The 26,240-nt window shown below is 38.0% G+C and overlaps 1 protein-coding gene across 1 annotated transcript; it reads left to right on the top strand.

Moving 5' to 3' along the window:
- Window positions 1–17,569: 17,569 nt before the first annotated feature.
- On the top strand, window positions 17,570–19,983 carry LOC133733819 (aluminum-activated malate transporter 2-like). The gene is made up of 6 exons (XM_062161460.1): window positions 17,570–17,945; window positions 18,036–18,176; window positions 18,274–18,546; window positions 18,626–18,735; window positions 18,894–19,037; window positions 19,178–19,983. The coding sequence occupies exons 1-6, from the start codon at window positions 17,663–17,665 to the stop codon at window positions 19,643–19,645; spliced, it is 1,419 nt and encodes a 472-aa protein (XP_062017444.1). The 5' UTR covers window positions 17,570–17,662; the 3' UTR covers window positions 19,646–19,983.
- Window positions 19,984–26,240: the final 6,257 nt, after the last annotated feature.

Here is a 26,240-nt window from a genome sequence, read left to right as displayed (position 1 = left end):
ACGAAATCCAAAATATTATTGATATTTGCGCGCAAAAGCGCGGGTCAAAAGATTTATATATAAACTAAGAAAATATTAGTAGATAATAGACTTAAAAATTCGGGTTTCAATATGAATACCTAAAGACAACCCGCTTATCTGATAGGTCAATTTTGAGTAATCATAGGTTGACACTGACTTGACACTAACTTGAACACGATTTGGCTAAATGCAAGCGCACGTGTCGAAGCTAAGTAAGGAAAATATTATGCCCGGAATTTATCGTATCTTAGGGATCAGTGGCTAACCCACAATCATTCAGGAGTTAGAACTGAACTAAAGTCACTAAGACCATCTCCAACAGTAGAAGTTACTTCTAGTTAAATTTAGCTAAAGTTGTGAAATGTAGCTATTGATTGAACAATGTTACTCCAGCACTACTAGCTATTTGTAAGTGATACTATGTTTTACCAAATCGTAAACTAACATGTGGACAAAAGAGGAGAGAGAAATATAATTTTTACTTTAGCTATGTATGATTCACTAGCTAAATATAGCTAGCCATTTTAGGTAAAGTTAAATTTAACTTAGCTATAGGTAGTCTGTTGGAGTTGACTTTTACTTCAAAAATAGTTATAAGCTAAAACTCAAATTTAGCTATTCTGTTGGAGATGCTCTAATATAAGTAAATAAAACAAAAATAAAGTAAATAGATACTAATCCAAGGCACCAACCTTTAGCAATGCTCGTCTTTGGTTTGCACCGAAGCCTAATCAAAACTAAGAACCTAGTGATGACTATTTATAATGAGTTAGAAATTGTCACCGATAATTGTGATTCGAATTTCTAGAAATAAATTGCAAGAATTTAAATGAAAACTTTAACTGACAATTAAATTAAATAAAGGAAAGCAAAGTAAGAAATGGAGACATACAAGGGATTTGTGGCTAGAGATGAATCCTAACCCTAATTCAATGTGCTAGATGCTAATTTAATTAACGTGCAATTAACTAAAAATAGTAGTCGCTGTACCCAAGATTTATCAAGACTCAAGGGCCGAAATTTCATTTCTTGGTATTCCTACTCCGAGTCAAGGGCCATAGCAACTCACTTCTCATGAAATAGAGCCAGTTCAAAGGTCACTAACTCACATCAAAATGCCTAGTGGTTGAGGAATTAGGCAACCAATCTCACCATAACCACAATCACGCTAGTTATGTAATGAACCATGCTTGTATCTCCCGCGAATCTAAAATCGGGGGTTCTAGCTCTAAAATCTAAGAATGTCATCCCCTAAATTTTACTTTAGAAATGTTAAAACACATATCCAAGAGTTGACAATTCCTAAACATGCATTATAATCAATTCATACAATATACAAGCATCTGTTATAAATATTATATATATGTGGCTGTCCACTGTAAATACTCATTAGTTATGTCCTTATGATGTAAACATTACTCCGATATAAAGGGGTCTAATGAGAATGAAATACATACTTCTACCTCCTCCATACTCTGTTTCTCTCTTCTATCTCTATATTTTTCTCTAGTTTATAACACGTTATCAGCACGAATTTGCTCTTATTTTTCTTCTTCTTCTTCTTTGAACTCCATGATGATCCGCAAGCCTTATGGTGCAACATAGTTGCTTATGACCAAGGCTAATGATCTATGAGTTTTTCTTCTTTCTCTCCTAGATGAATATCAATTTTCTTTATGCGATCATTTACATGTATTTGTATGTATCTTTTATATAATATAATTTTTGAAAATTTATATTTCATATACGACAATGAGAACAACATGTTTCATTGCTCAAGACTCGCGTCCTTTGACCGAGTAGTCGTAGAACCTATAGTTCTATAGACATCACACGAATGTTTTTCTCGTGTGTTCCCTATGGGATCCATTGTTCATATTTATGAACTCTTCGAAACCTTTGTTTCGTATATGAATTTTTCATAGAACATATTGTTCTAATAATTATGGATCCTAATATATCTCATCTTTTCTCTTTGTAGAAAGATGACACATCTAACAAAATTGGACTATGATCCTCTTAAAATTTCTGGCAAGAACTATTTGATGCTGAAATTCACCTTATGGCTAAAAACCTTGGAAATGCCATCAAAGTTGACAATCAGTCATCTGTGCAAGATCCCGCCAAACCTATGATTTTCTTGCGTTATCATCTTGATAAGATCCTAAAAGATGATTACCTTACGGTGAAAGATCCACTTGAGATTTGGCAAGTATTGGCTGATCGATTTGCTTACCAGAAAACCATTGTTCTATCTAGAGCCCAATATGAATGGACGCATTTTGCGCCTTCAGAACTTTAAATCTGTCACTGATTTTCAATTCCGCTAAACATATGATTACCTCCCAACTAAAATTATGTGGAGAATCAAGATAACAAGCTCAAAGTCTCTGTTTTTTTGTGGACAATGGAAAACATAATGATTACATGATCAGCGGCGGTTTTCTTGACACTGATAAATTTTAAGCCTATGTTTAGGCGTTTTTTTTGTCTCTATTTATTTTGTTTAGTCATTTTAAGCCTATGTTTTGGCACTGATTAAACATAATTATGTTTCATTATCTTTATCTGTTTAATCATATTTATTATGTTTAAATTACCTTTATTACAATTCTTTCATAAATGAATTTGTCATGAGAATTTGTTGCAAGAGTTACAATTATCATGATAATATTTTTAATTGCCATTATCTTGTAGTTATTGTTATTAATAACTCATTTTATTATCAATTTTATTACCATTCCCGGTAATTATTGTTATAAGTAACTCATTCTATTACCATTTCCGATACTTACCATAGTTATTTATTTTATGCAATCATAATGAACATTTATTACTTATGATTATTTTTGTCATATCTACCTCATATGATTATGTCGTTTGTGAAAAAATAACAAAATTATTTTCCATAGCTGGGACTTGAACCCAGGTCTTTTTGGATGCAAACCAAATATATTAACCAACTAGACTACACCAAATTTATGATTATTTTGTTACAATGTTATATTAATGCATGTTTCAATTACTGACTCTAAATGAATCTGTCTCTATTTTAGAATATTCTGTTACTCACCAATTTATATCAACCATATCAATTATATTTTCAACAGAATCGAGGTATGTATTTTTCATGAGTTTGACGACTTCAATTTGATCTCATCTTATTATCTTATCTAATAATTTGATATAAAATTGTCAATTTATAATGAGATCGAAACTACATGTTTCTTGATCCAATTACATGAGGACTTAAAATTCCTCCACTGATTGTTATACAATCAAATAGATCGAAACATCTTGTTTCTTGATCTCCAATTATGTCAGGACCTTTGTCCCTTCTCTTTATGAGTACATGTGAACCTCTGTTCACTCCACTTTTAGAACATGCTTCTAATTGTGAAGACTCAAACCAAATGTTTTGAGTATGAGGGTTATGATCCTTAAATCTATTATTATTGGAGTATATGCTTATACTCATATGGACTACTGTTCCAGACTCCAAATTTGAGTATATAATTTTGACATTTGTTTTCAGTATCAAACAATATTATGAACCACGTGTTCATTAATAAATTCATGTTGAACCATGAATGTTCATGATAAATATAATGACAAACATAGTTGTCTTGCATGCATATAATGCAACTATGGACATGATCCATTGCAATTGTTGATAATTTTTCACAATTGATGCTTCCACAAGCTAAGGTAACAATCATCTCAAGAGCTGCAGATCTTGATTGATGGCCGGCTCCAACTGAGCTCGTATTATGTTACCTATGTGGAATACCATTGCATATATTTGGTGATGAAAGTTTCACCTACATTAAGTTGTATTAATCAACTATAAGTATACTACTGTATACTATATCATGAATTAAAAATTTCATTGAGCCAAATAAATTTATTTTGGCGTGACTAATGTGTCATTACTATGTCATGTAGACTCATCTACATACATACTCTACATTATTGTATAATACAACAATAATTGCAAACTTTCCTAACGAGGAAGTTATAATTTATCGCATATCTGCGAGTTGTCACTTTAATAAGACAATTCTCCCGTCATTAGGGGGAGAAATATTATGAAAAACGATATGAATTGGTGTGTGATATTTATCCACCATGTATTATTATTATCTTAAGAAAAAGTCTCAATCAATTATGAGAAATTAAGAAAGTGACACTTATTAAAGACAAGTTTTTGACCTAAAAATTGGTTTGGGCTCGCCACCCACCAATGGATTTCCAATCCAAATTTTTTGCACGCATATTTTGCGAATGGTCAAACTAGATGGTCTTCCCGCCGTTAGGGGGAGGAAACACTATTGTAACGGCGTGCATTATGTGGGATATATCCACCAAGTCCAATGTTTTAATCTCCCTATAAGGGAAGATTATACAAGCCCTATAACACTCGTTATGAGGTTATACAAAGATCCACATTGTTTAATTAATTTGTCCTTGAGAGACAACAAATGCCCTAAAAGAGGCATGGGTACCTGATATGAATACACTTATTATAGCTAATGCATGCATATATTTTGAATGTGTGATAGATCTCTAATTGATGATCATTGATGATATCTCATCTGTAGTTGCAACTAAATATCATCAAGGGCTATATACTACCACGTTTCATTGTGTCGACAAATCATACTATTGGCCAAATTGGAAAGAGGCAATTCCAATGATTTTAAATATTGTAAACGTGATGATATACTTGGACTTTATCTACCCTAAAAATAACAAAGGGTGTACTAAAGTGAATTGAAATCACTATGACACAATTCTCTTTATAGAGACATGGGCATTCTTCTCCAAGCGACAACTTTTCTATAAGTACAGTGTTACATATAGCTGTTATATTGACGAGAGGCTTATAGCAGGTTGTCATGATTATTATGAAGATCTTAAAGGCAAATTGCTAAAAGCAAATCCCCAAATCCTATGTGTCATTATAAGCATATTGCTTAACCAAATCCTTAATGGATTCATATTGCCAAAGGCAAGTCCATGAATGAGTGAAAGAGCTTAAAGCTCACTCATGGAATCAAAAGTCTAAAGCTCATACATACTCATTCAATTACGGTCAAAGTGACTTATTGCCTCAATGAGTACTATGACAAGACTAAGAAATCGAATTCGAATCATACTCATAATGTTGCAACATATTCTAACTTTCGCGAAGTTATGAATTTATCTAGAGCTCATATTGAGCCTATATGAAATTATCAATTAACCAAATTGATATTTATGGCAAAGTATGTCATACTTAAATTTCAATGATCTGATAAAGGTAAATGTGTCAATTGTTGTTCCTTTATATTGTTATTCATTAGCTAATATCTTTATCTATAATTTGAGCATATGAAATTGGTTCTACTTGAGGTAAGATTTATTATCATAGTTTTATTGGTATTACCCTAACCTTTCGCAGGAATTGCAATTCATGATGAGTCCCCTTTTATGCAAAGCACACATAGTCTCACCTATGTAATCGACACACCATATCTAATATACATGGTGCATGTATTTTATTACATACATGATTGAAGCTTGCAAAATCAGGGGGAGATTCTCATCAGGAGGAGCATTCAAAATTATGCTACCTAGGACATATGCGCGTTGTACTCTTTTTCTCCTTCGACCAGGGTTGTTTTTGTCCCACTGGGTTTTTGTTACCTGGCAAGGTTTTTGACGAGGCAACATTAAGCGCGTCCAACACCATATCATTTAGTGGTGAACATCCAAGGGGGAGTGTTATAAATATTATATATATGTGGCTGTCCACTGTAAATACTCATTAGTTATGTCATTATGATGTAAACATTACTCCTATATAAAGGGGTCTAATGAGAATGAAATACATACTTCTACCTCCTCCATACTCTGTTTCTCTCTTCTATCTCTATATTTTTCTCTAGTTTATAACAGCATCTAATTATTAACAAAATCCATAAATAAATTAAGGGGAGTAAAATTTGCATTCTCCAAATTGTTATATGCACTCCCACTTTCTAAATTTAATAGATGTTATGCTTCTTACAAACTCACTTCCACATATATGCCATGCAATCTCCTCTCCGGTGAAACAGGTTTTTCCTCCTCAGACTTTCGAGTTCACGGTGGGATTCTATCGAGTCTGTGGGTTCTTGGAGCACTAGCCTGCTGGCTGCTCCGGTCCTCCAGTGCGAGTGGGTTGCACCCAAACCTTAGACCTAGGGTTAGGGTTTCTGATCCATCTTCCCCTGGGTCAAGTTTTGGGTCTCCGGTTCCATACCTATTTGCGGCCCAGCATTGATCTCTCTCTCTTTCTCTCTCTCTCTCTCTTCCTGGCAAGCTAGCAAAGAATCTTGCAGTCCAATTTGCTCATATTCAACTGCAGGTCCCTTTTCCAGAGCCGAAACCTGTTTCTCCATTGCCGGTCACGGAGCCCAAGAGCATTATAAGGAAGAAGAGGGTTGGGGCTCCTCTGACCTTGGTTTAATATAGTAAGCGGGTGCGACCTGAGGTGAAGGTAGTGGCGGTAAGCTTGAGGTGGTCCAGCTTCGTTTTGAGCCTGAATTGGCTCTTAAGATTGTTAATGAGGTGCTTTTGGTTTTACCAGCTAAGAAGGCAAAGGTGGGTAGGCCTCTGGGGCAGAAGAACAACCCCAAGCCTGCTGGGCGACTACAGATGAATGAGGAAGCCAAGTCCAGAAGGAGACGTGCTTTTAAGGCTGCTTTGAAAAGTAAGGAGTTGGGTGTAGCTAGCCCGAGCAAGGAGATGGTGGTGCAGCCTGTGGTGGTCATGGTGGAGGTCGAGGAGGTCAGCGTTGACCCAGATGGTGATGGTAGCACTTTTAGGAGTGCCCTCATGTAGGGTAGTTTCTAGGTCATTGAATAAAGGATTAAATACTGTTTACTCCCTATACTTATAGGGTTTCATCGTTTCAGTCCCCGACCTTTGAATTTCACCTAAAAAGTCCTTGAACTCTCAATTTCCTCCAAATTCATCCCTGCCGTCAATTTTCTGTCAATTTCTCTGTTAAGTTGCTGATGTGGCAGCCATTTTATGCCGAAATGTCTATTTTACCCTTAGTTAAAAAAATTTCTGTTTTATTTTTATTTTTCTCTTTACTTCCTCTTCCATTCTCTCGCACTCTCTCACCTCCCAAACACCACCAGCACCACCACCTCTTCCTCCTCTCTCACCTCCCAAATACCACCAGACACCTCACAGTCTGAAATCCTTACATGCATAAATACAAACCTATTATTGAATTTCTCTCAACTCCCAACATATACAATCAAAGTAGCCAAATCAAACACAGATTAATTCTTATAATACCAACTAATATCATCTAGTTCTTACCAAATAATCCAAACACTAATCAACAGAACCAGAATCACAAATCATAATTAAAATCTGAACAAACCCAAATGAATTCTAACCAATACTGACAATTCCCAAGCATCAAAATCTAATCCTTTTACTTATTTCTGAACGATCTCTGAGAACCCAAACAGACCTAAACAAAATCTCACCTCCTGATCATCGGTCTCCTCGGCGCACTGAATCCATCGATGACTCGGAGAAGGCTCTCGTCCGCGTTGGAAAAGTAGTGAGGGCTTGGAACCTGAGGGCTCAGAGAGGAGGGCTTCCGGCCGGCGAAGCTGGAGTGGTTTATGGCTGTGATGACGGCGGCGTAGTGGTTTATGGCCGGAGCCGTCGGAAAAGCAAGGAAAGTTGCGGTAAAAACCCAAAAGCTTCCCCCTTTCGATTCTCTCACTTGGATCATCATCTGAACAAATAAACACCATGGATAGATCGGCGAGGTCGAGAGGAAGACTCTAATATAGGTGTGGCACCGCGATTTGGCCGGAACTGGAAAACCCACCGGCGAACCCAGAAATTTTCGGGCTTCCTCTTGCTGCAGTCACCGGTATTTCGGAGCAGAGACTACCGGGATACGCATCGTGCCGTCGAGACGAGTCGACCAGACCGATCTGGTGTCCATCCGTGGCCATCCCACCATCCATCCATCATCCCCATCATGCCGGCAAGCACCACCATCCCTCTGTATCTAACTCAAGTTTATCAGAACGTCAAATGGAGGAGGCTAGTTTTTTTAAATTGGGCTGAGGTTTCTGGCTTGACGAGGCCGGTTGGGGTTTGCAGCTCCGCCTCTTGGGCTGCTGCTGCTGCTTCTTCTTTGGAAGCAGAAGGAGGGGGGGAGAGAGAGAGAGAGAGAGAACAAGAAAAAATAAATCGAAGGAAAGGGTGAAAAGAAAAGAAAAAATAGAGAGAGAAAAAAATAAATAATAAAAAAAGAGTAAGTGAGGGTATAATCGTCATTTTAGTGTGAAATGAATGCCACGTCAGCAAGATAACCGAGGTTTTGACGGCAGGGACGAATTGAGCGGAAATTGAGAGTTCAGGGACTTTTTAGGTGAAATTCGAAGGTCAGGGACTGAAACGACGAAACCCTATAAGTATAGGGAGTAAACAGTAATTAACTCTTGAATAAAGGGTTAGCGAATGGTTTTGTTCTGGTTCTTTCCCTAGTATTGTCAGGAAAACTGCCTCTTAGTTTTCTTCAGTTTTTCATTTTCTTCTAGGACTTTGTTAGATGTTAGGTTGCCTCATTCATTGTTTCGTTTTAGTTGTTGATCAGTTAGGCTCCCTAGGAATGGCTCAATCTTGTCGTAGGCCTCTTTGTATGAGCTATTCACTATGTAACATTTTCTATCTCTAACGGATTGACACTCAATTCCCTTAAAAAAAAAAAAAAAAAATTTTTTTTTTTTTTTTTGCAAACGAATAGTCTATACTTCATTTCCCATACACCATTTTCTTCAAGGCTGAGCACATGAAAAGTAACATAGAGTGAACACATAAACCATCACCGGTTCACCACCATAACCAAAGAGATCCAACCTCCAAACCTTGTGCCCAAAGAGCTTGTTCTAAGTCAAATTGTTCAATTCCAGGACTAAAAGTCAGCTCATAGCTCATGGAGAGCTACAGACAACAAAAGATACAAAAAATAGAGGAATTCTTCGATGGCCGCCTCAAACCTGACCTTGTTCAAACCATTGCTCAATGGGATAAAGTGTCGGAAAAGCAACAAATTTTCTCAGATTTGTGAAAGAACATCTAGAACTTGGAGAAAAATAGTACAGTCTTAGGATGCTATATATGCAAGCTGAAGTGGCAGATACGTTACGCATATTTGTAGATGTTGGAATTGGATTTCATTTGAATTAACCTGGTCTAAAGCTTTGAATTAAATATCTCAAAGCTTTGAATTACTTGGATTCCACTGCCTTCACCTTCACGACGGCCACCACCGCCATAACCTCCATCACCACTTCCATAGCCACCAACTCCGTCCTCACGACGGGCGACGCCACTATTGCCGCCTTCGCCACCGCTTTGATAGGACTGAGCCTCATTGACGGTAATGTTGTGGTTGTTAAGGTCCTGGCCGTTTATGCCTTCGATTGCACCCCTCATGGCCTTCTTGTTGATGTATATGACAAATGCGAATTTCCTGGACCTTTGAGGATCTTCGATTCGATAATCTCTCCAAAAGAGCAAATGCCCTTTTGAATGCATCATTGTCGGTGGCGTAGGTGAGCCTTCCAATAAAGCAACAGAACTCAATCTCGGGCTATAGCGAGAAATGAAAACCTAGAAAAGATAAAGAGAAAGTTTGATAAACTAAGATAGAAAATTGGGATTTGAGTTTAAGGATTGGTTGATAGGATTGATGTTGAAGTTCTTTCTTTTTCTTTATGGGTATATAATATCGGAGCTGGGGTTGAAGATGAAGAGAATAGGTTGGTATATGGGTGAGAGAGCAATTTGGTGTTTTCATTTTGGATGGAGTACAAGGGCAAAAGAGGAAGTGCAACACATAAAATCATAAAATATATTAAATTTAGAAAAGTGGGAGTGCAGATTATAATATGGGGAGTGTAGGTTTCACTCCCCTAAATCAAATCAAGCATCCATTACATTGTAAGGATAGCGACAGAAACACTAGGTTTTGTATGTTGGCCGCGGTGAACTCGCATTCCCCAGACCAAGCACCGACAGGGCTCCAGCAAGAGGGTAGCGAGGTGACAAGCACGACGACAGTGCAGGCGTGGTGAGAGCTGCGTTTGGTGACGGAGGTGTCGCTTGATCACAATGAAGATTGGTCCAAGGTAGTCACGTTGGTCGACGGGGATTTCAGAGGGAGCTTAAAGGTGTCTTGATCGGTGCTTCTCGAAAGCGGTCAACGGTGGTTCTGAGGCGGAGGCTCTGATTCACAATCAGAGGTTCTGAGGCAGAGGCCGCAGTCAGGTTGTGGAGAAGCATAGGGGACTTTTTTTTGGGTTGGGTCGGGAGCTTCTCTCCATATCACAAAGATGGTGGAGAGCAGAGGTGGGCCGGTGGAGGATTGACATAGCGCCACCCCCTGGTGGCTCCAATCTGATCGATCTGAAGGAAGAGGAGATGGAGATGGGTTATAGGCCGTGGCCCTCTGTCTGGCTGGGCTGTAGCTTTGTAGCCTAGCTGTGGTAACCCTTTTCCTTTTCTTTTTTCCTTTGGGCCTGATTTGGTTTGGGCTAGTGGAGAGTGGCAAGGCTTTGTTTTTTTTTTTTGCTTTGAATAATTGAGCTATGCTCGGCTTTGCTGTCTTGATGAGTGGCGATGTACATCATTGAAGGTCTTAGGCGTCAACGCTTGTCAAGGTGGTTGCTCTGATTTAGGGTTGGATAGGTGTATAGGTGTTTTATTTTTTGCATTTTTTCTTTTTTAGTGTGGTTTTGTTTTTTTATTTTTTTGTAGTCTGATCTGTGCATCGAGTTTGTAATATGAGGAATTTTGAATTCCTCTAACTTGACTGAGAGAGGTCGTTATATTAATGGAACCTGATTCCGTTCCTCTAAAAAACATAAAAATAGGAGAGTGAAATTTGCACTCCCCAAATTGTAAACCACACTCCCCTTCATTTTTATAATATATTTATAATTAGTGAGATTCCTATGTTCCAGAAATACCCTCGTTGGTCTCTCTCTCTCTAGTTTTTCCCGTCTTTCTTCTGGTTTGAGTTTCTCCACTGCCAATCAATTTCTTCTCTTCCAAAGAAAGCTAATTTCTTCTTTCAATTAGAAATGAAAAATTTCTCAACTCACCACCATACCTAAGATGCTGATCTGACAAACCAAATCAACCAGCCACAACAGTCTCATGGGCACCTCTAAGATGAATAAACTGGTGGATTTGGGTAATTTGGTTCAAATTATTGGGTGCGTTGCTGGAGCCAGTGAATAAACTGGTGATTAATAAGGAATGTAAGGGTAGTGTATAGCAGTCTTCTTCAATACCAAATTCTTTGTTTTTTTTTAACAATCAATATCAGATTTAAATCAAGCTATTCTTTATGAGAGAGAGAGAGAGATTGAATGCATCTGCAATCTGCATAAGGGACAAAATAACACCAAACTCCTCCACGACTCCAAATTGAAAGTTCATATATAGTTGCCAACTGGGTTTGATGGAATTAAAGGAATGAAGATAATGAAAAGCAATGAGACAAATCATATGTGTGTGTGGTGCATGCTCATCCAAGGCGCCGTCTGCCCTCTTCCTCCAACCGACAGACCAAGATCTCCGTCATCGGCGCCGATAACATTGGCACGGCCATCGCTCAGACCATCCTCACCTAGGACCTCGTCAACGAGCTCGTCCTTGTCGACGCCATCCTCGACAAGCGCCACGGCACTCGGATCAGAGAGAGAGAGAGAGAGAGAGAGACGAGGGCAATTTTGGGAACAGAGAACACATCATCAATAAAAAATTATTATAAAAATGAAGGGGAGTGTGGTTTACAATTTGGGGAGTGCAAATTTCACTCCCAAAAATCTATTATATTAAATTTAGGCTAAGGCACACAACCCTATCCCCGAACAAAGGGATTATTCACTAATCATAATCATGAACATCAAAATTATAAAATTCAAAGAGCAAAAAGTAAAGAAGTGTAGGTGAAAACTCTTTTTTGTAGGTGAAAACAACAGTAGTCACAATTAGCTAGGAAGCTAGCATGACTAACCTTGAATTACAACTCTCACAATTACCTAGATCTTAAATCTTATAGAGGTTAAAGATCCTTGCAGTTTTATGTGAATATTTTATGAAATCGTAATATAAAAATATGGAAATTTAAACGGGAGGGAGAGGGTAGCAACCCTCCCCATAACTATTGTTTTTTTTTTTTTTTTTTTTTTTTTGAGGAGACCATAACTATTGTTACTGTTGCGGCATTATTAAAAAAAAAAAAAAAAAAAAAGGGGATAATTGTGGTCTCCTCCGTACAGTTTTTAAAGAGAGATAAATCAAAGGGGTGAGGTCAAAAAGATAAGGTGGGCTGCACCTTCAGAAAAAAAGAATGAAAAATAAATGATAATTAAGATTTTTTTTTTTTTTTGGCAAAGAAATGATAATTAAGATTGCACATGCATGACTTTAAAAAAAAAAAAAAAGTTGCACAGGCCTGGCTGCACGATAGCTCGATTAATCAAGTAATCAATCACTTAATTAATTAAGTTGCATTGTAAGTTTATTTTTTTTTGCTTTCTCTCTTATGATTTTTAGGAGCTTCGTAGACCACTATATGGGAGTTACAGGTATGCCCATTTGGTGATATTGGCCATGATGATCATCGACTATCTCGTCTTTTTGTTAGAAACTCTAATTTGCTCAAATTTCACACGATTTTCTTTAAATTTCCATAACTCTGTTTATTTTCTACAAATGAAAAAAAGGTGGATCAATCACACATTATCTGCTGAGGATTAGTTTATTTGTAGTGTTCAAAATACAAATACACGCATATAAATGCGTGTAATCAGATAGAAAACTCTATTTCACTAACTATCTATTCCAATAATGTTGTTCGATAGGGCGTATAATAAAATTTCACCATCAAAGTGGGGGTCATAACACTAATGGAAAAATGATATTTTACAACTCACATTGTGTACGTTGTAGCTACCATTTTACGGCATACAAATGCGCGTCGTAAATGAACATGTCCTAAAAGACTAATATCTCTCCTGGGGCGCTTAATATGAGCAGTAACTGAGTCATGCATTTGTCGTAAATGAGTGAAATATGCGTTGTAAATGAACAAGGTTGCATGTTGTAAAAAGGTGATGCATTTACGGCATGCACTCTATGCATTTTGTAAATGGGGTTTTATAAAACTAAAACTAAAACAAAAATACAAAATTCTACAATTTATATTAGTTTATGTATTGCATATTTTTTGAATTAGCCCGAGGGGCGATAATATCATTCATCTCAAGCTAGAATAGGCTGTTACATACCTTTCCGCTGCCATCTCTAGACAGATAAGAAGATAGTGGTATTACCCATAGTGGTACATAGACAATAGATTTACTCATTACACATTTAAATACGTAGATAGCGGGAATCCTCCTTTGATAGTACTTCAAAGACGCTATAGGTACATAGAGTGCACCCAAAAAGTATTGCATATTGGTAGAATATGAATGGTTTACATTAGTATAATGTGATTGCCACTATGCATACATGCCTTCCCTCAGATTGTTTGAAAAATAAATCTGTTACTAAATGATATTTTTATAGGCTTGTTTTAAAAAAATATTCCTTAAACTCTGAAAACTCGTCTGGTTGATTCTCTAAAATAAGAATAAGCCCGTATATATTTAGGATAAATATCTGGATAGAATCCTAAACCTTATTGACTATGCGAGATTCCCAATAACATAGCAGCATATGACTCATTAATTTCTGAAAAATAGCCAAGCTGATAGAGTAAGAGGAGAAAACTCTTACAAATATATTCATTCGTCAAAATCTCAGTCTTACAATGAAACAGAAGGGTTTAAATAACTGACATCCTGATATGAGCATAATTACGTGATGTTTATAACATTAATCTCGATACTTTCTTTGTTAGTTTGTGTATTTTCTAGTTATTTACTTTGTTATTTATTTTTAGGTATTTTGGAGCAAAGAAGGAGAAAAGAAGCAAAAGAGGGATTGAAAGGCAAAATCGGCAAATCTTCTAGTGCAGATCAGTCAACTTCGATAGAGCACTAAGACTATCTCAAGATGAACTAGATGTTGATCAACGATGGAAAACCTCGAAGATCTAGTTTCCAGAACCTTTTACGGTTCGTCAATATCATTTTTCTACAAGAAGTTATGGCCGATTTAGTACAAGAAAGTCAGGATGCGTGTGAATCTAAGGTTGGACGAGAATTTATGTTTCGAGGCCCAAATCACACCGGGAAGCCCGAAGCCGAGTTGATGCTTCATATTCTAACTTACTATGTACAAATGTCACGACTTGAATGGTTGGAATGAGTCATCAAGTTCAAGAGCCAATAGGAAAATTCCACCTAAGCACGCTACCCTAATGCTTTTAGGTTATGGATTTACTACACAACAAGAAAGATGAAGGCAACCTCTAAGCATATAAAAGGGGATCAATATGCAGCAGCTTTGGATCGCTCTCTTCCTCCCCTTCTTTATTTTTTGTTTTGTTTCTTCTATGTTTAACTAGGTTTCTATTAGTTAGGAGGCTGCTTGAAACCCCTAGACATGAATTACAAAATGATTTGACTTTTGATTTTATATATTTTTCTTTAATTCAAGATGAGACTTAGTTTACTACTTTTCCACTGATGAATGCTTGCTTGTATGCTTTGAGTGCACGCTTAATATGCATGTTAGGATTCTACCACTTTGATTGTTTGATGCTTGTGTCAATAGTTGGACTCCTCAAACCTTCTAGAGAAACAATTGTTAGTTTTCACTATCAATTTAACTAAGTCCTATAGCAAGGCTCTAAGTTTATTGTGATGCCTCATGATGTCTCAAACCCTTTTAGACCTTAATGATCTCTTCTTGTTAAATCTAATAAGCATTCCTTTAAGTTGCATGTTAGAGAGTAGTCTAGTTGTAGAGCGCTTCTTGCCTAGTGTACGAAGTAAGAAAGGATAATAGGTTGTGTTCAAGCGTACCGAGTCAACCTGAGCATATTCATCTAGATTAATTGAATTAGGATTGAACAAATTTTCTTGTGCGTGATTTTCAGGGGTGGATGCATCTTCCCTGGCTAGCTTTATTCTCATTGTTTTCTAAAACCAAATCAAAAATCTGTTTTCATCACTTTCTGTCCTATATATTTTTGTATTTATTTTAAATAGTAAACGACATCCAAAAATTCTGAAATTTTGTGTGTTGAACGCCCTTTGTGTCTAGTACTTCTCTGTAAATTATGAATAGTTTAGATTACATTATCAATTAGTTTTTTACTGTTGTTTGCTAGGAACAGTGGTCACTTTTGTGACATTCTTTTGAGTAGTTAGAACCAGTCCTTTGCTGGAAAGACCTTTGTTTACCCAGGCTACAATTGACATAACTAAGTGTAAATAAGAAAAATCAATAGTTTTGAATTTAGCTATCACATCCATAAAAATAATAAAGTGAAAGAAAGTCCCAAAATTAACTAAGAGATACAATAAAACAACAAAAAGTTATGAAAACGTCAGAAACCAGTAGTCATGAAAAGGCACGACCAATCTTGTAAGTTTTTAGGAATTCCATGCATCCCTCGCGACCGGTAGCAAGACCACTCATGACCGGTAGCCCTCTTCCTCCGGATCGATCATTAACAATTGCGCCTGATCGCTGATTTCGAAGTAATGGACCCTGCTCTAAAGTAGCTATTTTAGCTACCATGCGTCTGGGCTGCTTCCGACTATCTTCTCAAGTAGATGCATCGCATCAACTGTGCACACAAACGCAATATATCATATAAAACGAGAAGTTAGAAGACAAGAGCATCTCTCTCTAAAACCTAGAGAGAGAAACCAGATCTGAAACCCAACTCATCCCCCCCCCCCCCCCCCCCCTCAATCCCCCTCCCCCTCCCCCTTCTCTCTCACCTAGATCTAGATCCGGACGGTGGAAGAGCTGGGGGAGGCCATACCAGATTACCAGCTCTGACTTTGACCCAATCTCTCTTCTTCCCCACTGCTCATCTCCTTCATCAAGGTTTTTCAGCTCCTTTCTCACCCTTGTGGTGATTTTGTCACCCTATGTGGTGTTCCTCTGGCGATGTCCAGCATAGGAGGACTTTGTTCCTCAGTTTTTCTGCTCTGTTCTTCTCACTGTCAAACAATCCCGTACGTTTCCAGGTCAAAATTCAATCAACCACACTACACATCTCCTCTCTTCACTGAGAACCTCCAAGAGGGTCCTTAAGGCTGCCATTACAAAGTGCTTGTCACTTATCTAGGCGAGTATGGGTGCTCACACATGAGTTTTTCACCCCCCCATTCTCCATTGTTACTGGTTTGTTTCTTGTTCTGGTTCTATGCCCTGGATCTCGGATCCTTGTCAGCCGCCATGGTTTTTTCTTGGTCTTGTTGGTGGAGAGAATGATGCTTGTGTGAGGGATCTCATCCCATTGGTTGTTGTTTCTCTCTTGATCTGTATTTTGGAATTTGTTTGGCATCGGTTTATCACGACGGAATTTTTAGGTGTTTTGTTTCAGGCGGCTCCTCGGCGCGGCGCAATCTGGACAACAACAACTAGGGTTTCGGTAGTGGACTGGGTCTTTTATCAGGCCAATGTTTTAGTTTTTATTATTTTAAGGATTAATTTTCTGATACTGGATTTCTTGAAGCCCAGGAGAAAATTAATTTTTGGTTTAACTTTTAAGTATTTGTCTGTATGGGCATGTCCATCAGACTGGTTCAGTGTATTCCTTTCAGAGCCCATTGGGCTAGCTTGAGGCAGCTTAATTGATCCTCACTTCTCCAAAAAAAAAAAATATAAAACGGAAATGGAAATGATAATCAAATGCTCAAATGAATTCTAATTTAGGTGAATTAACCTACCAATTATTAAATTTAGAATTAGAAAAACAAATTAACGCCAAAAAACAAAATTCTTAAATATAAAAATAAAAAAATGGATTACCGTCCGTCCGTCCACGAGTACCTACCAAAGAAATAAGGGTACACATGCATGTGCAACCACCCAAAAAAATGACGCCCAAGTTTATAACGACATTGTATTTCATAACATTATAAAAAATAGCCTACCAGTCACCATCGATCATTAATAGGCAATTGCTGTCTCTCTTTCTCTGTAGCCTTTTTCTCTTTTGGCAAAGGTCTCTCTCTCATGTCTGCATCGTACCAGATAAAACGACAATGTGAAACAAAGTTGTATCTAATTGCATTGACCCAAGGTGGGTTTTGGTGCTGTGAATCACCAGCAAAAAGGGGCAAGACACTCCCATTAATGTGCAGTTGTAAAGGACATTGTGACATCTGGTTAAGTTGGTAGTTGTCCCTATACCAATAAACCGACCCATGAAGACGTGTTTCCTTGAGAATGTTGCAAATCCCACCTCAAATATCCCCCACTCATATATTTTGATTTTACAGAGAGACGTAGACGCGTTGTATTGTCCTTAACCTAGCTCTCGATCTCTTTCGAGGCAGCTTCTCCATCTCTTCTGTTCTCTATAAAAGATCTCTAAAAGAGTGCAGCTACTTTCATCAACTTTTTATCAGTCTCTCTCAACACTGTAATGGCATCTCAAATAGCAGGTGTTAAGAATACCAATGAGGATGAAAATGCTCACAAAGATCTTGGTTTTTGTGGAAGGGTGAAGAACAAGGTTGTCGAGTTTCCGATGAAGTTAAAGAAGCTAGGGCAAGATGATCCGAGAAGGATTGTTCATTCTCTCAAAGTAGGACTAGCAGTTCTGTTGGTGTCATTGCTCTATTACTTTGATCCTCTCTATGATGGCCTTGGTGCCACTGCTATGTGGGCTGTTTTAACTGTTGTGGTTGTTTTCGAATTTTCCGTAGGTACGTATGTTTCTATTTTCTACTACACAATAGGAATTAACTTCTAATTACTGAAGCATTTTGTCTTAATGATTTTGTTTTACGATACAGGAGCAACACTTGGAAGAGGTTTGAACAGGATTTTGGCAACATTCCTCGCAGGTTCTCTAGGATTTGGTGTTCATCATTTGGCAAATCTTTCAGGAGAAAAAGGTCATCCAATACTCATTGGTCTTTTCGTCTTTATACTAGGTAAATACACTTGAACAAAGCACAATATTGTGATCATCATCTCCAACTTTCTAAATTCTACGTGTATCTTCAACTAATTGAATTTATCATGTTGCAGCTGCATCAGTGACATTTTTCCGCTTCTTTCCCCGGATTAAGGCAAGATATGATTATGGACTCCTGATTTTTATCTTGACATTTTGTATGATATCCGTATCCGGATACAGAGATGAAGAGATACTAGAGATGGCACACAAGAGGGCGTCCACAATCCTTATAGGTGCCTTTACAGCTGTGTCTGTGTGTGTTTTCATTTGCCCGGTGTGGGCTGGTGATGACCTGCACAACTCGGTTGCTACCAACATCGAAAAGCTTGGGAGCTTCTTGGAAGGTAAATTTATTAATATATCTACGCTGCAATATCAAGATGACTAGAGAAAAGCTTACAAGCTTTGTTATGAAAATTACAGGGTTTGGGAGTGAATGCTTCAAAATATCTTGCAAGGGAGGAGAGTCTAACAAGGCACTTCTAAAAGGATATTGCAGTGTTCTCAACTCGAAACAGAGTGAAGAAAGTCAGGTGTGTCTTGATTACCACATTTATGTTGCCAAAAAATTCAGAAATACTGGCACAGTGGTTCCATCTAATCGAAGAACCTAATTCCTAGTAGCAAAATCGCAGACAAATAAAACAAAAGTTACTCACAAATTAATCATACTAAACCTTATGTTTTGCAGGTTAATTTTGCTAGGTGGGAGCCTAGACATGGTCGGTTTAGGTTCCGTCATCCTTGGAAACACTATCTGAAGATCGGAAGCCTTACCCGACAATGTGCCTACCGGATTGATACTCTTAATGGCTACATTAACTCCGAAATCCAGGTATACTAATACAACAGAAAATATTTTATTTATAAGAAATTCCAATATTCTTTGTTTCAAACACATGATACTATTAGGACATTGAATAATAACTAATTTGGTTCGACCATAACATAACTACACTTTTGATTTTCTTACAGACACCGTTAAATATCCACAGCACCAAAGTTCAAGAGCTGTGCATGAAGATTAGCTCAGAGTCGAGCAAGGCATTAAAAGAACTAGCATTGGCCATGAAAACAATGACTCGACCAACCACTGCCACTGCTCACATAACAAAATCAAGAATTGCAGCTAATAGCCTGAAATCCTTTCTCAAGTCTCCAGGCTTGGGTGGAGACATCCACCTACTAGACATCATACCAGCTGTGACTGTAGCTTCACTGCTAACTGATGTGGTTGCCTACGCTGAACAAATTGAGAAATCCATACAAGAACTAGCCTCCCTTTCACATGTGCAATTCAAGAGTGCAGAACCAAAAACAGAGCAAGAGCAGACGAAGTTACACAAGCATGGCATAGTGCACCCTTGTGCTGCAACCGATGGACCACATCATGTTATCACAATTGTTCAACCATCTCTAAAGGAAATCGAAAACAAAGGCTAGCATAGATGGGAATGGGTAGAGAATTGAGTTCATATGCGTACAGATAGGTCATAGTTTATCCAGACAAAACAAAACATGTGCTCATGTCCCTGTTACAATCCCAAAAGTTGAGAAGACTTAGAGTGGAATGGAATCACCATGATTGAGAAGATTCAAGGGTGTTTAAAGGCTCTCTGTTTCTGTCTTTTTGCCATTAATGCATCTAGTTATATGTTCTCATGTTTAAATAATCAGAAAACGTAAACGTTCTGAAGTTTCAAAAGAAGAATACAAGTTTGTAATTTTAGCTTCACTATAAGTTGAAGCTGAATTGGGAGATTGATCATTTCACTACTGTATTTTAGTTGAAAATCTTTTTTGCGTTAGAATTGGGAGCACTGGGTTATAATTATAATTTGGGAAATCCTTTATTGTTCCCCATTCAGTAATACCACACAACGTTTTTCATCAAGATCAAGATTGCCAAGCACATTAAAAAAAAAAAAATCATACATGCTGAAGCATGTGCCAATTTCACATGGAGGTCAAAAACAAAGTTACAGAAAAATTTATATTAATTTATCAATTGAAAAAATCCAGTACATCACCTCCACTCTTTGTTGCGAACCATGGAAATTGATGAACATATACAAAGGTAGAGTAGTTTGGCATTTGAAGGAAACACAGTTATTCACAAATGAAAATAGGGATATTGATCATTTACATAATTTGAGCTTAAAAATTGCTCATTTACTCCACCAAAAAGTTTTGGGGCTGTGACCACTTACCAAATTTTAGCCTAAAATTTGCCCACTTACTCCACTAAGAGTTTTTTACTCCTATTTACCCAATCTAACATCTATTGACAGTGTTGTCCTCATTTTAATTAACTACTCCCCTCATACTCTCTCTCTCTCTCTCTCTCGACTCCCCTCAGCCTCTCTCTCCTCCCAGATTCTCTCTCTCTCTCTCTCTCTCTCTCTCTCTCTCTCTCTCTCTCTCTCTCTCTCTCTCTCTCCAGCCGGACGGCCAAATGCCGAGAGATAAGACCGTTTGCATAGTCGGATTTTCGGAGTGCGCCTTCTTTGTCTCCACCGACCACCGGTCCCGATCGCGCCAAACACCGATCTGGTGGCCAGAGCAAATTCTGGGTGGCCAATTTTTTTTTTTTTGGTATACTGTGAGCTCCGAGAATGGGGAAGGAAAAAAAAAAAGTGAACATGTAGACACACTAGGGCTTTATAAAGGCACTTACTTTGGAATTAGTTTTAATTTATATCAGTGGCTTTATTTTCTGTTACAAGCAGGTAATGAACATGTAGAATTGGGGAAGGAAAAAAAATGAACATGTAGAATTGAACATATAAATTGATCAATTGTGTCTGTAGTGTATTCATTTTGGTTTTGGGAGTTTATGCAATTCACTGGAGGGCAGTAATATGATTATTGGGGGGCAATAATATGAGTATTGGGGGCAATAATATGATTACAGGGTATTATTAGGGGGCAATAAAATCAGACGCCAGAATCTGGTCACCAGTCCGGTAGCCGGATTCGGAATTCCGGTGACCTATTGCCAGATTCCGGTCACCAGAGTCTGCGGCCGGCCACTGGTCATGGGAGTCCGTCAAGGTCTCCGATGACTTCTCTCTCTAAGTGACAAAGAAGGAGAGGGCAAAATTGTCCCAAAAATAAATAAAAAGGAATAAAAAAAATACTTAATTGGGTATTAGGGAAAAATATATATTAAATATTGGGTAAGTGGGCAATCTCTTAGAGTACTGTTTGGGTACGTGGGGTTAATTAACCCCAAAATTGGGTAAATGATCATTTTACCAAAAGTTTTTAATCCCATTTACCCAATTTAAACATCAATGACAGTTTTGTCCTCATTTTAATTAACAAACTACACACTCTCTCTCTCTCTCTCTCTCAGTTCATTGCAGGAACTTCGTCGAGACCCTCCGGTTGAACTACTCGGCCACCAAGTCCGATTACATCCTCTGCCACCTCCAAGTCCGATTACTTCCTCTTCTTTATCTTTCTCCGTCGTCCCTCTGCCCCTCAATCTTAGATCGGCGATGTGCTGGATGGGTTGCCGTCGACCTCGACTGCATCTCCAATTCCGAGACCACCGCGACGCGAAGAAGAGGATCGTTGCAATTGCAGCCTCTGCAAGTCCTGGAGTTCAGAATCGAGTTTTGTTCCGGGTCGTCTGTCCGAGACCTCACGCCCGCCACTTTAGTCTTGATCCGGCCAGTCCTTCAACCTCATCGCCCAAAGGTCGTCCTTTCCGACCTCACTTTCCGATTTCCGTCGCCGATCAATTCAACATCTGCACTTCCCGATTTTCGTTGCCAAGCATCATCGCCGATTTTCGACCTCTCTTGGTTGTCACCGATCAATTCAACATTTTTTTTTTGTCTGAGGGGTTCTGGCGGAGGTGGAGGTGTTGGGGACTGTGAGGCATAGGAATATAGTGAGATTGTTAGGGTTTTGTGAATGGTTATGGTGATTAAATTGATTATAGTGTTCGCTATAGTTGTGACTGTTATGAAAGTGCATAGGTGTTTGATTGTGTTAGATTTTGATGATTGATACGGGAATTGAAGGAACTTGTTTCAGGGAAGCCAAGGCTGGAGCCGGAGGAGCAGAAGCTGTTGTTCAGGGGCAATAATAATATTAATGGGAGTAAATAATAATATTAATGGGAGGCAATAATAATATTATTGAGGGGCAATAATGTTTCTACTGGGGGCAATAATGAAATTATTGTAGGGCAATAATGTTGTTATTAGGGGGCAATAATGTTTTTATTGGGGGGCAATAATAATATTATTGGGGAGCAATAATATTCTCCCGTGACCTATGAGATCTCTGACGAGCGTTTTGAGGAATTCCGGCGACCGGTGACCGGACTCCGGCAAGGTCTCCGATGACTTCTCTCTCTAAGTGACAATGGGAGGGAGGGCAAAATTGTCCTAAAAATAAATAAAAAGTAATAAAAAAAATACTTAATTGGGTATTAGGGCAAAATATATATAAACTATTGTGTAAGTGTGCAATCTCTTAGAGTGTTTGGGTAAGTGGGGTTAATTAACCTCAAAATTGTGTAAATGGTCATTATCCCATGAAAATATCACACTGCCGCAAATCTCTGACATATTATATAATACGATAAGTGGATACCAACCTAGCAACCTCAATAGCATGAGAGCCTATGCGGCTCCGAGATAAAAAAAAATTAACTACTAGTGCTGCATGCAAGTTCATCAGGTACATCTTCCTGCAAAGATTTGGGATGAATAGCCAAAGACTGTAGTTATATTGTATATAAAGATATGGAATGCACAGTATTTCTGACAAAATTCATTTGGAACTTGCCTTGCATTCGAGATTTGTTACAATTTGTGGTTTTCAAATCAATGCCTACTGCCCAATTAAAGTAGGACTCTGAACCAGTGTTTACTGCACTGTTTTATTAAGACTTCAACATTAAGGTATAATATGTAGATGAAAATACAAGAACAGAACGTGTTTGCTGGAAATAGGGGATTGATAGGCACGTTGCAATCTTTACTGGGCAGAAATCAAAAAATTCACACTGAAAGCACAATTTTAGTTACGCAGTGAAAACCTCAAATTTGAGATTAAAAACACTACGGGGCTCTTACTCTTGAGAACCGAAAATAATATCAATCCAATAATAGTGAAGGATATGGTTCTTTACAAACACATATAGCTCTCTACGCGGCTACAATCTCTAGACTCACTAAAGAGGTGCTTGTCTTGAATCTTGACCTTCTTCTTCAGTTGAACGATATGCAAATATCGCTTCTCTTGTAGCACCAACTTCTCTACTGATCTCAAGAGAATCAATGCATATGAATGAATGATTGGTGAGACTCTTCTACATGGAACAAGTGTCTTGAGACTCTTACGTAATCCTTTCTAAGCAACACAAGAAGAACAATGATTCTTGCTACTCAAGAGCCGTAACAAAAAGAACACATGTTTTTGATATATGCACGTCCAAAAAGCAAATCCTCAATAACCAAGATTTACCCTAATTGGACTCCTAATAGGAAAAGACTTTAAATAAAAGATTTTCCAAAATAAATAAACAAATCCTAAATCAATTTGGACACATCCTAAATTAATTTGGATTTCACCAATGCAACTTAACATACGGGAAGTATCTTTGCATGATAAAGATTAAGAAAACAGAAAGATACTTTCGTAACGAAAACTTCCTACAACCTAGGTGCAAATGCTGACTCATGAGATGAAATTACCTTTATGATTTCTTCGAGACCAGTGAGTAGGATACTTCAACGTTTTGTATGGGAATGCCAATATACCAAGTACAACCCTTGTACCTACAATCTCCCCCTTTGGCATTCCTATACAAAACACATCTAATCAACGCAAACTCCCCCTCAACAAGTACAGGAGAGACATCACAATTCATCATCCATACTTTTCCTGAAACACTTATCACACAATTGGTAAAATACACAAGATAAAATAATGTTACCACTGTTTAAACAAAGCATGTAAATCCAACCGATCACACAGCATCACACATCACATTTAACATCATACTTATCATCATATTTCTCCCCCTTTTTGAATAGGGATGCCAAAGGACTAGGGACCTCAATTGCACCTAATGGAAAGAAAGTAATCATGCATATTCCAAATCAGAGAGAACTCATAGATTTGGCCAAGGACTGAAACTCCCCCTTAATCGATTATGTCATGAAAAATGCACTAATGAAATGCAATCACACAATGAGCGGGTTTGTATCCATATGCTAAGAACATATTCAATTTGCATAGCTTTTCAGACAAGAGCATGACCACAAATCCATAGACATGAGTGTAACAAGATAAGGTCACATGAGTGAATCGTTTTCAACAACAACAAAGTAAGCAAGAAGATGATTGAGTATTCTGTACCTTGGTTGTGTAAGTGATCATAACTCAGTGGGGTGTGTAACATTTGAAGAAACATTAAACTCAGAACCCACATACGAAAAAGATCTAGATGCACATAAGTTTTTATTCCCCTTATAACACCTTGTGGGCATAATTTGTAACTTTTCTTTTTCTTTTTACACAAAGTAATATCCCTTTTTTTTTCACAAGAAGACTACGACCCATGTAACGAGTATTATGCCAGCAGCTCCCAAGTCAGATGACTTTAGGGTACTAGATGTAACAAGGACATCCCAAAGGGCACATCCACCCGAGTCAATAGTTTCACAATCCACCGGGGTGACCAAACCATTCCCGTTTCTTCCCAATCCTCATATCATTCGTCACGACCGAGACCTGTTTACTTTGGGAATAGTCTGGCCATGCTCCACAAACCATTGTACCTTCTTAACCGGGAGCAGCAATAACATGGAACAACTTTGTACATGAGTCTTGAGAACAGATCAATCACAAATATTACGTACCACCACGAAGAGTATGCGTGCAAGTGATGATCCAAAGTGATATAGAATATGTTGTTCATGCTCAAGAGTACAGAGTGATGCAAAAACTAATTCAAAACATGTTATTCAACTCATCACAATCAGATTTAAGGATAGAATCAGAGCACTTGTCAATCTAAGTTCAAATTGATCTGTCAGACAGTTAGGGATACAAACCACACTTGCAATCCTGAATCTCCAGAAACTGAAAATAAAAATGCAGAAACAGAAAGAATGATGCACCTATACTAATATGATGACATACAATGTAGATGCATGCAAGAATTCAGTTAACTCAAGGGAGAGTTTCAGAACTTAGAACATCAATAGTGCTTCTAAGTGATTCAAAACGAGTATTATCCAAGGGTTTTGTACACGAATCAGCCAAATGATGTTTAGTAGGAACAACAGCACGCTCAAGCATATTATCAAGATTATCCATATGAGCAGAAAAACAATTGTTAGAACCTTTTTTAATCCAGATTTGCTTCTGCTTCAAATTCTGCTATTTGGGGATTGCAATGCGCTCTGCAATCCTATTGATCAATTTTAGATGCTCTTTCAGCTCAGCTTGCAGTGATGTAGTTGGGCTAATTTTTTATGCTTTCCTCTGATTTTGAGTGACCCTGCGAAGCATATTACATCTAGGACGTATGTGTCCCAATTTTCCACAATAATGACAAGTGGGAATGAAACTTTTAGAGTTGTGAACATACCTGGGCTGACGCACATAAGTGTGCTTGTCAAGACTTACCTGAGTAACTTTCTGATGGGTTTGAAGGTCCACATTTGGTTCTGAATTTTTGGCCAACTTGGGACCAGAATCTTTGTCATTTGCCGCTTGTGATTGACCCAAAGAATTTTCACATTCTACACCTTTTACAAAGAACAAAGGCTTGCAAAACTCACCTGCATAACCTAACCCTTCTTTGTTGTCGTGAGCTTTACCAAAGTCCATCATCTTGGAGACCTTTTCAGACCCCATGGAGAACTTGTTGAAGCTTTCCTTGACTTTAAACAACTCATCCTGCAATTTAGAGTATATTGTGCCTTGACTTGAACCTGCAAGATTTTTATTTTGTTAATAAGATCATCATGCTCCTTGTCACAATCTTGAGACTTGACTTCACCCT

The sequence above is a fragment of the Rosa rugosa genome, chromosome 2 (assembly GCF_958449725.1).
Source record: "Rosa rugosa chromosome 2, drRosRugo1.1, whole genome shotgun sequence".
In the NCBI taxonomy this organism is placed as follows: Eukaryota; Viridiplantae; Streptophyta; class Magnoliopsida; order Rosales; family Rosaceae; genus Rosa; species Rosa rugosa.
This window is presented reverse-complemented; position numbering and strand designations above follow the sequence as displayed.

Excerpts from the sequence above, each read along its gene's own strand:
- LOC133733819 (XM_062161460.1), top strand. The coding sequence starts at position 17,663 with ATGGCATCTCAAATAGCAGGTGTTAAGAATACCAATGAGGATGAAAAT. Across the intron at positions 18,177-18,273 it reads TCTTTTCGTCTTTATACTAG|CTGCATCAGTGACATTTTTC; the intron begins GTAAATACACTT and ends ATCATGTTGCAG. Across the intron at positions 18,547-18,625 it reads GCTTGGGAGCTTCTTGGAAG|GGTTTGGGAGTGAATGCTTC; the intron begins GTAAATTTATTA and ends TGAAAATTACAG.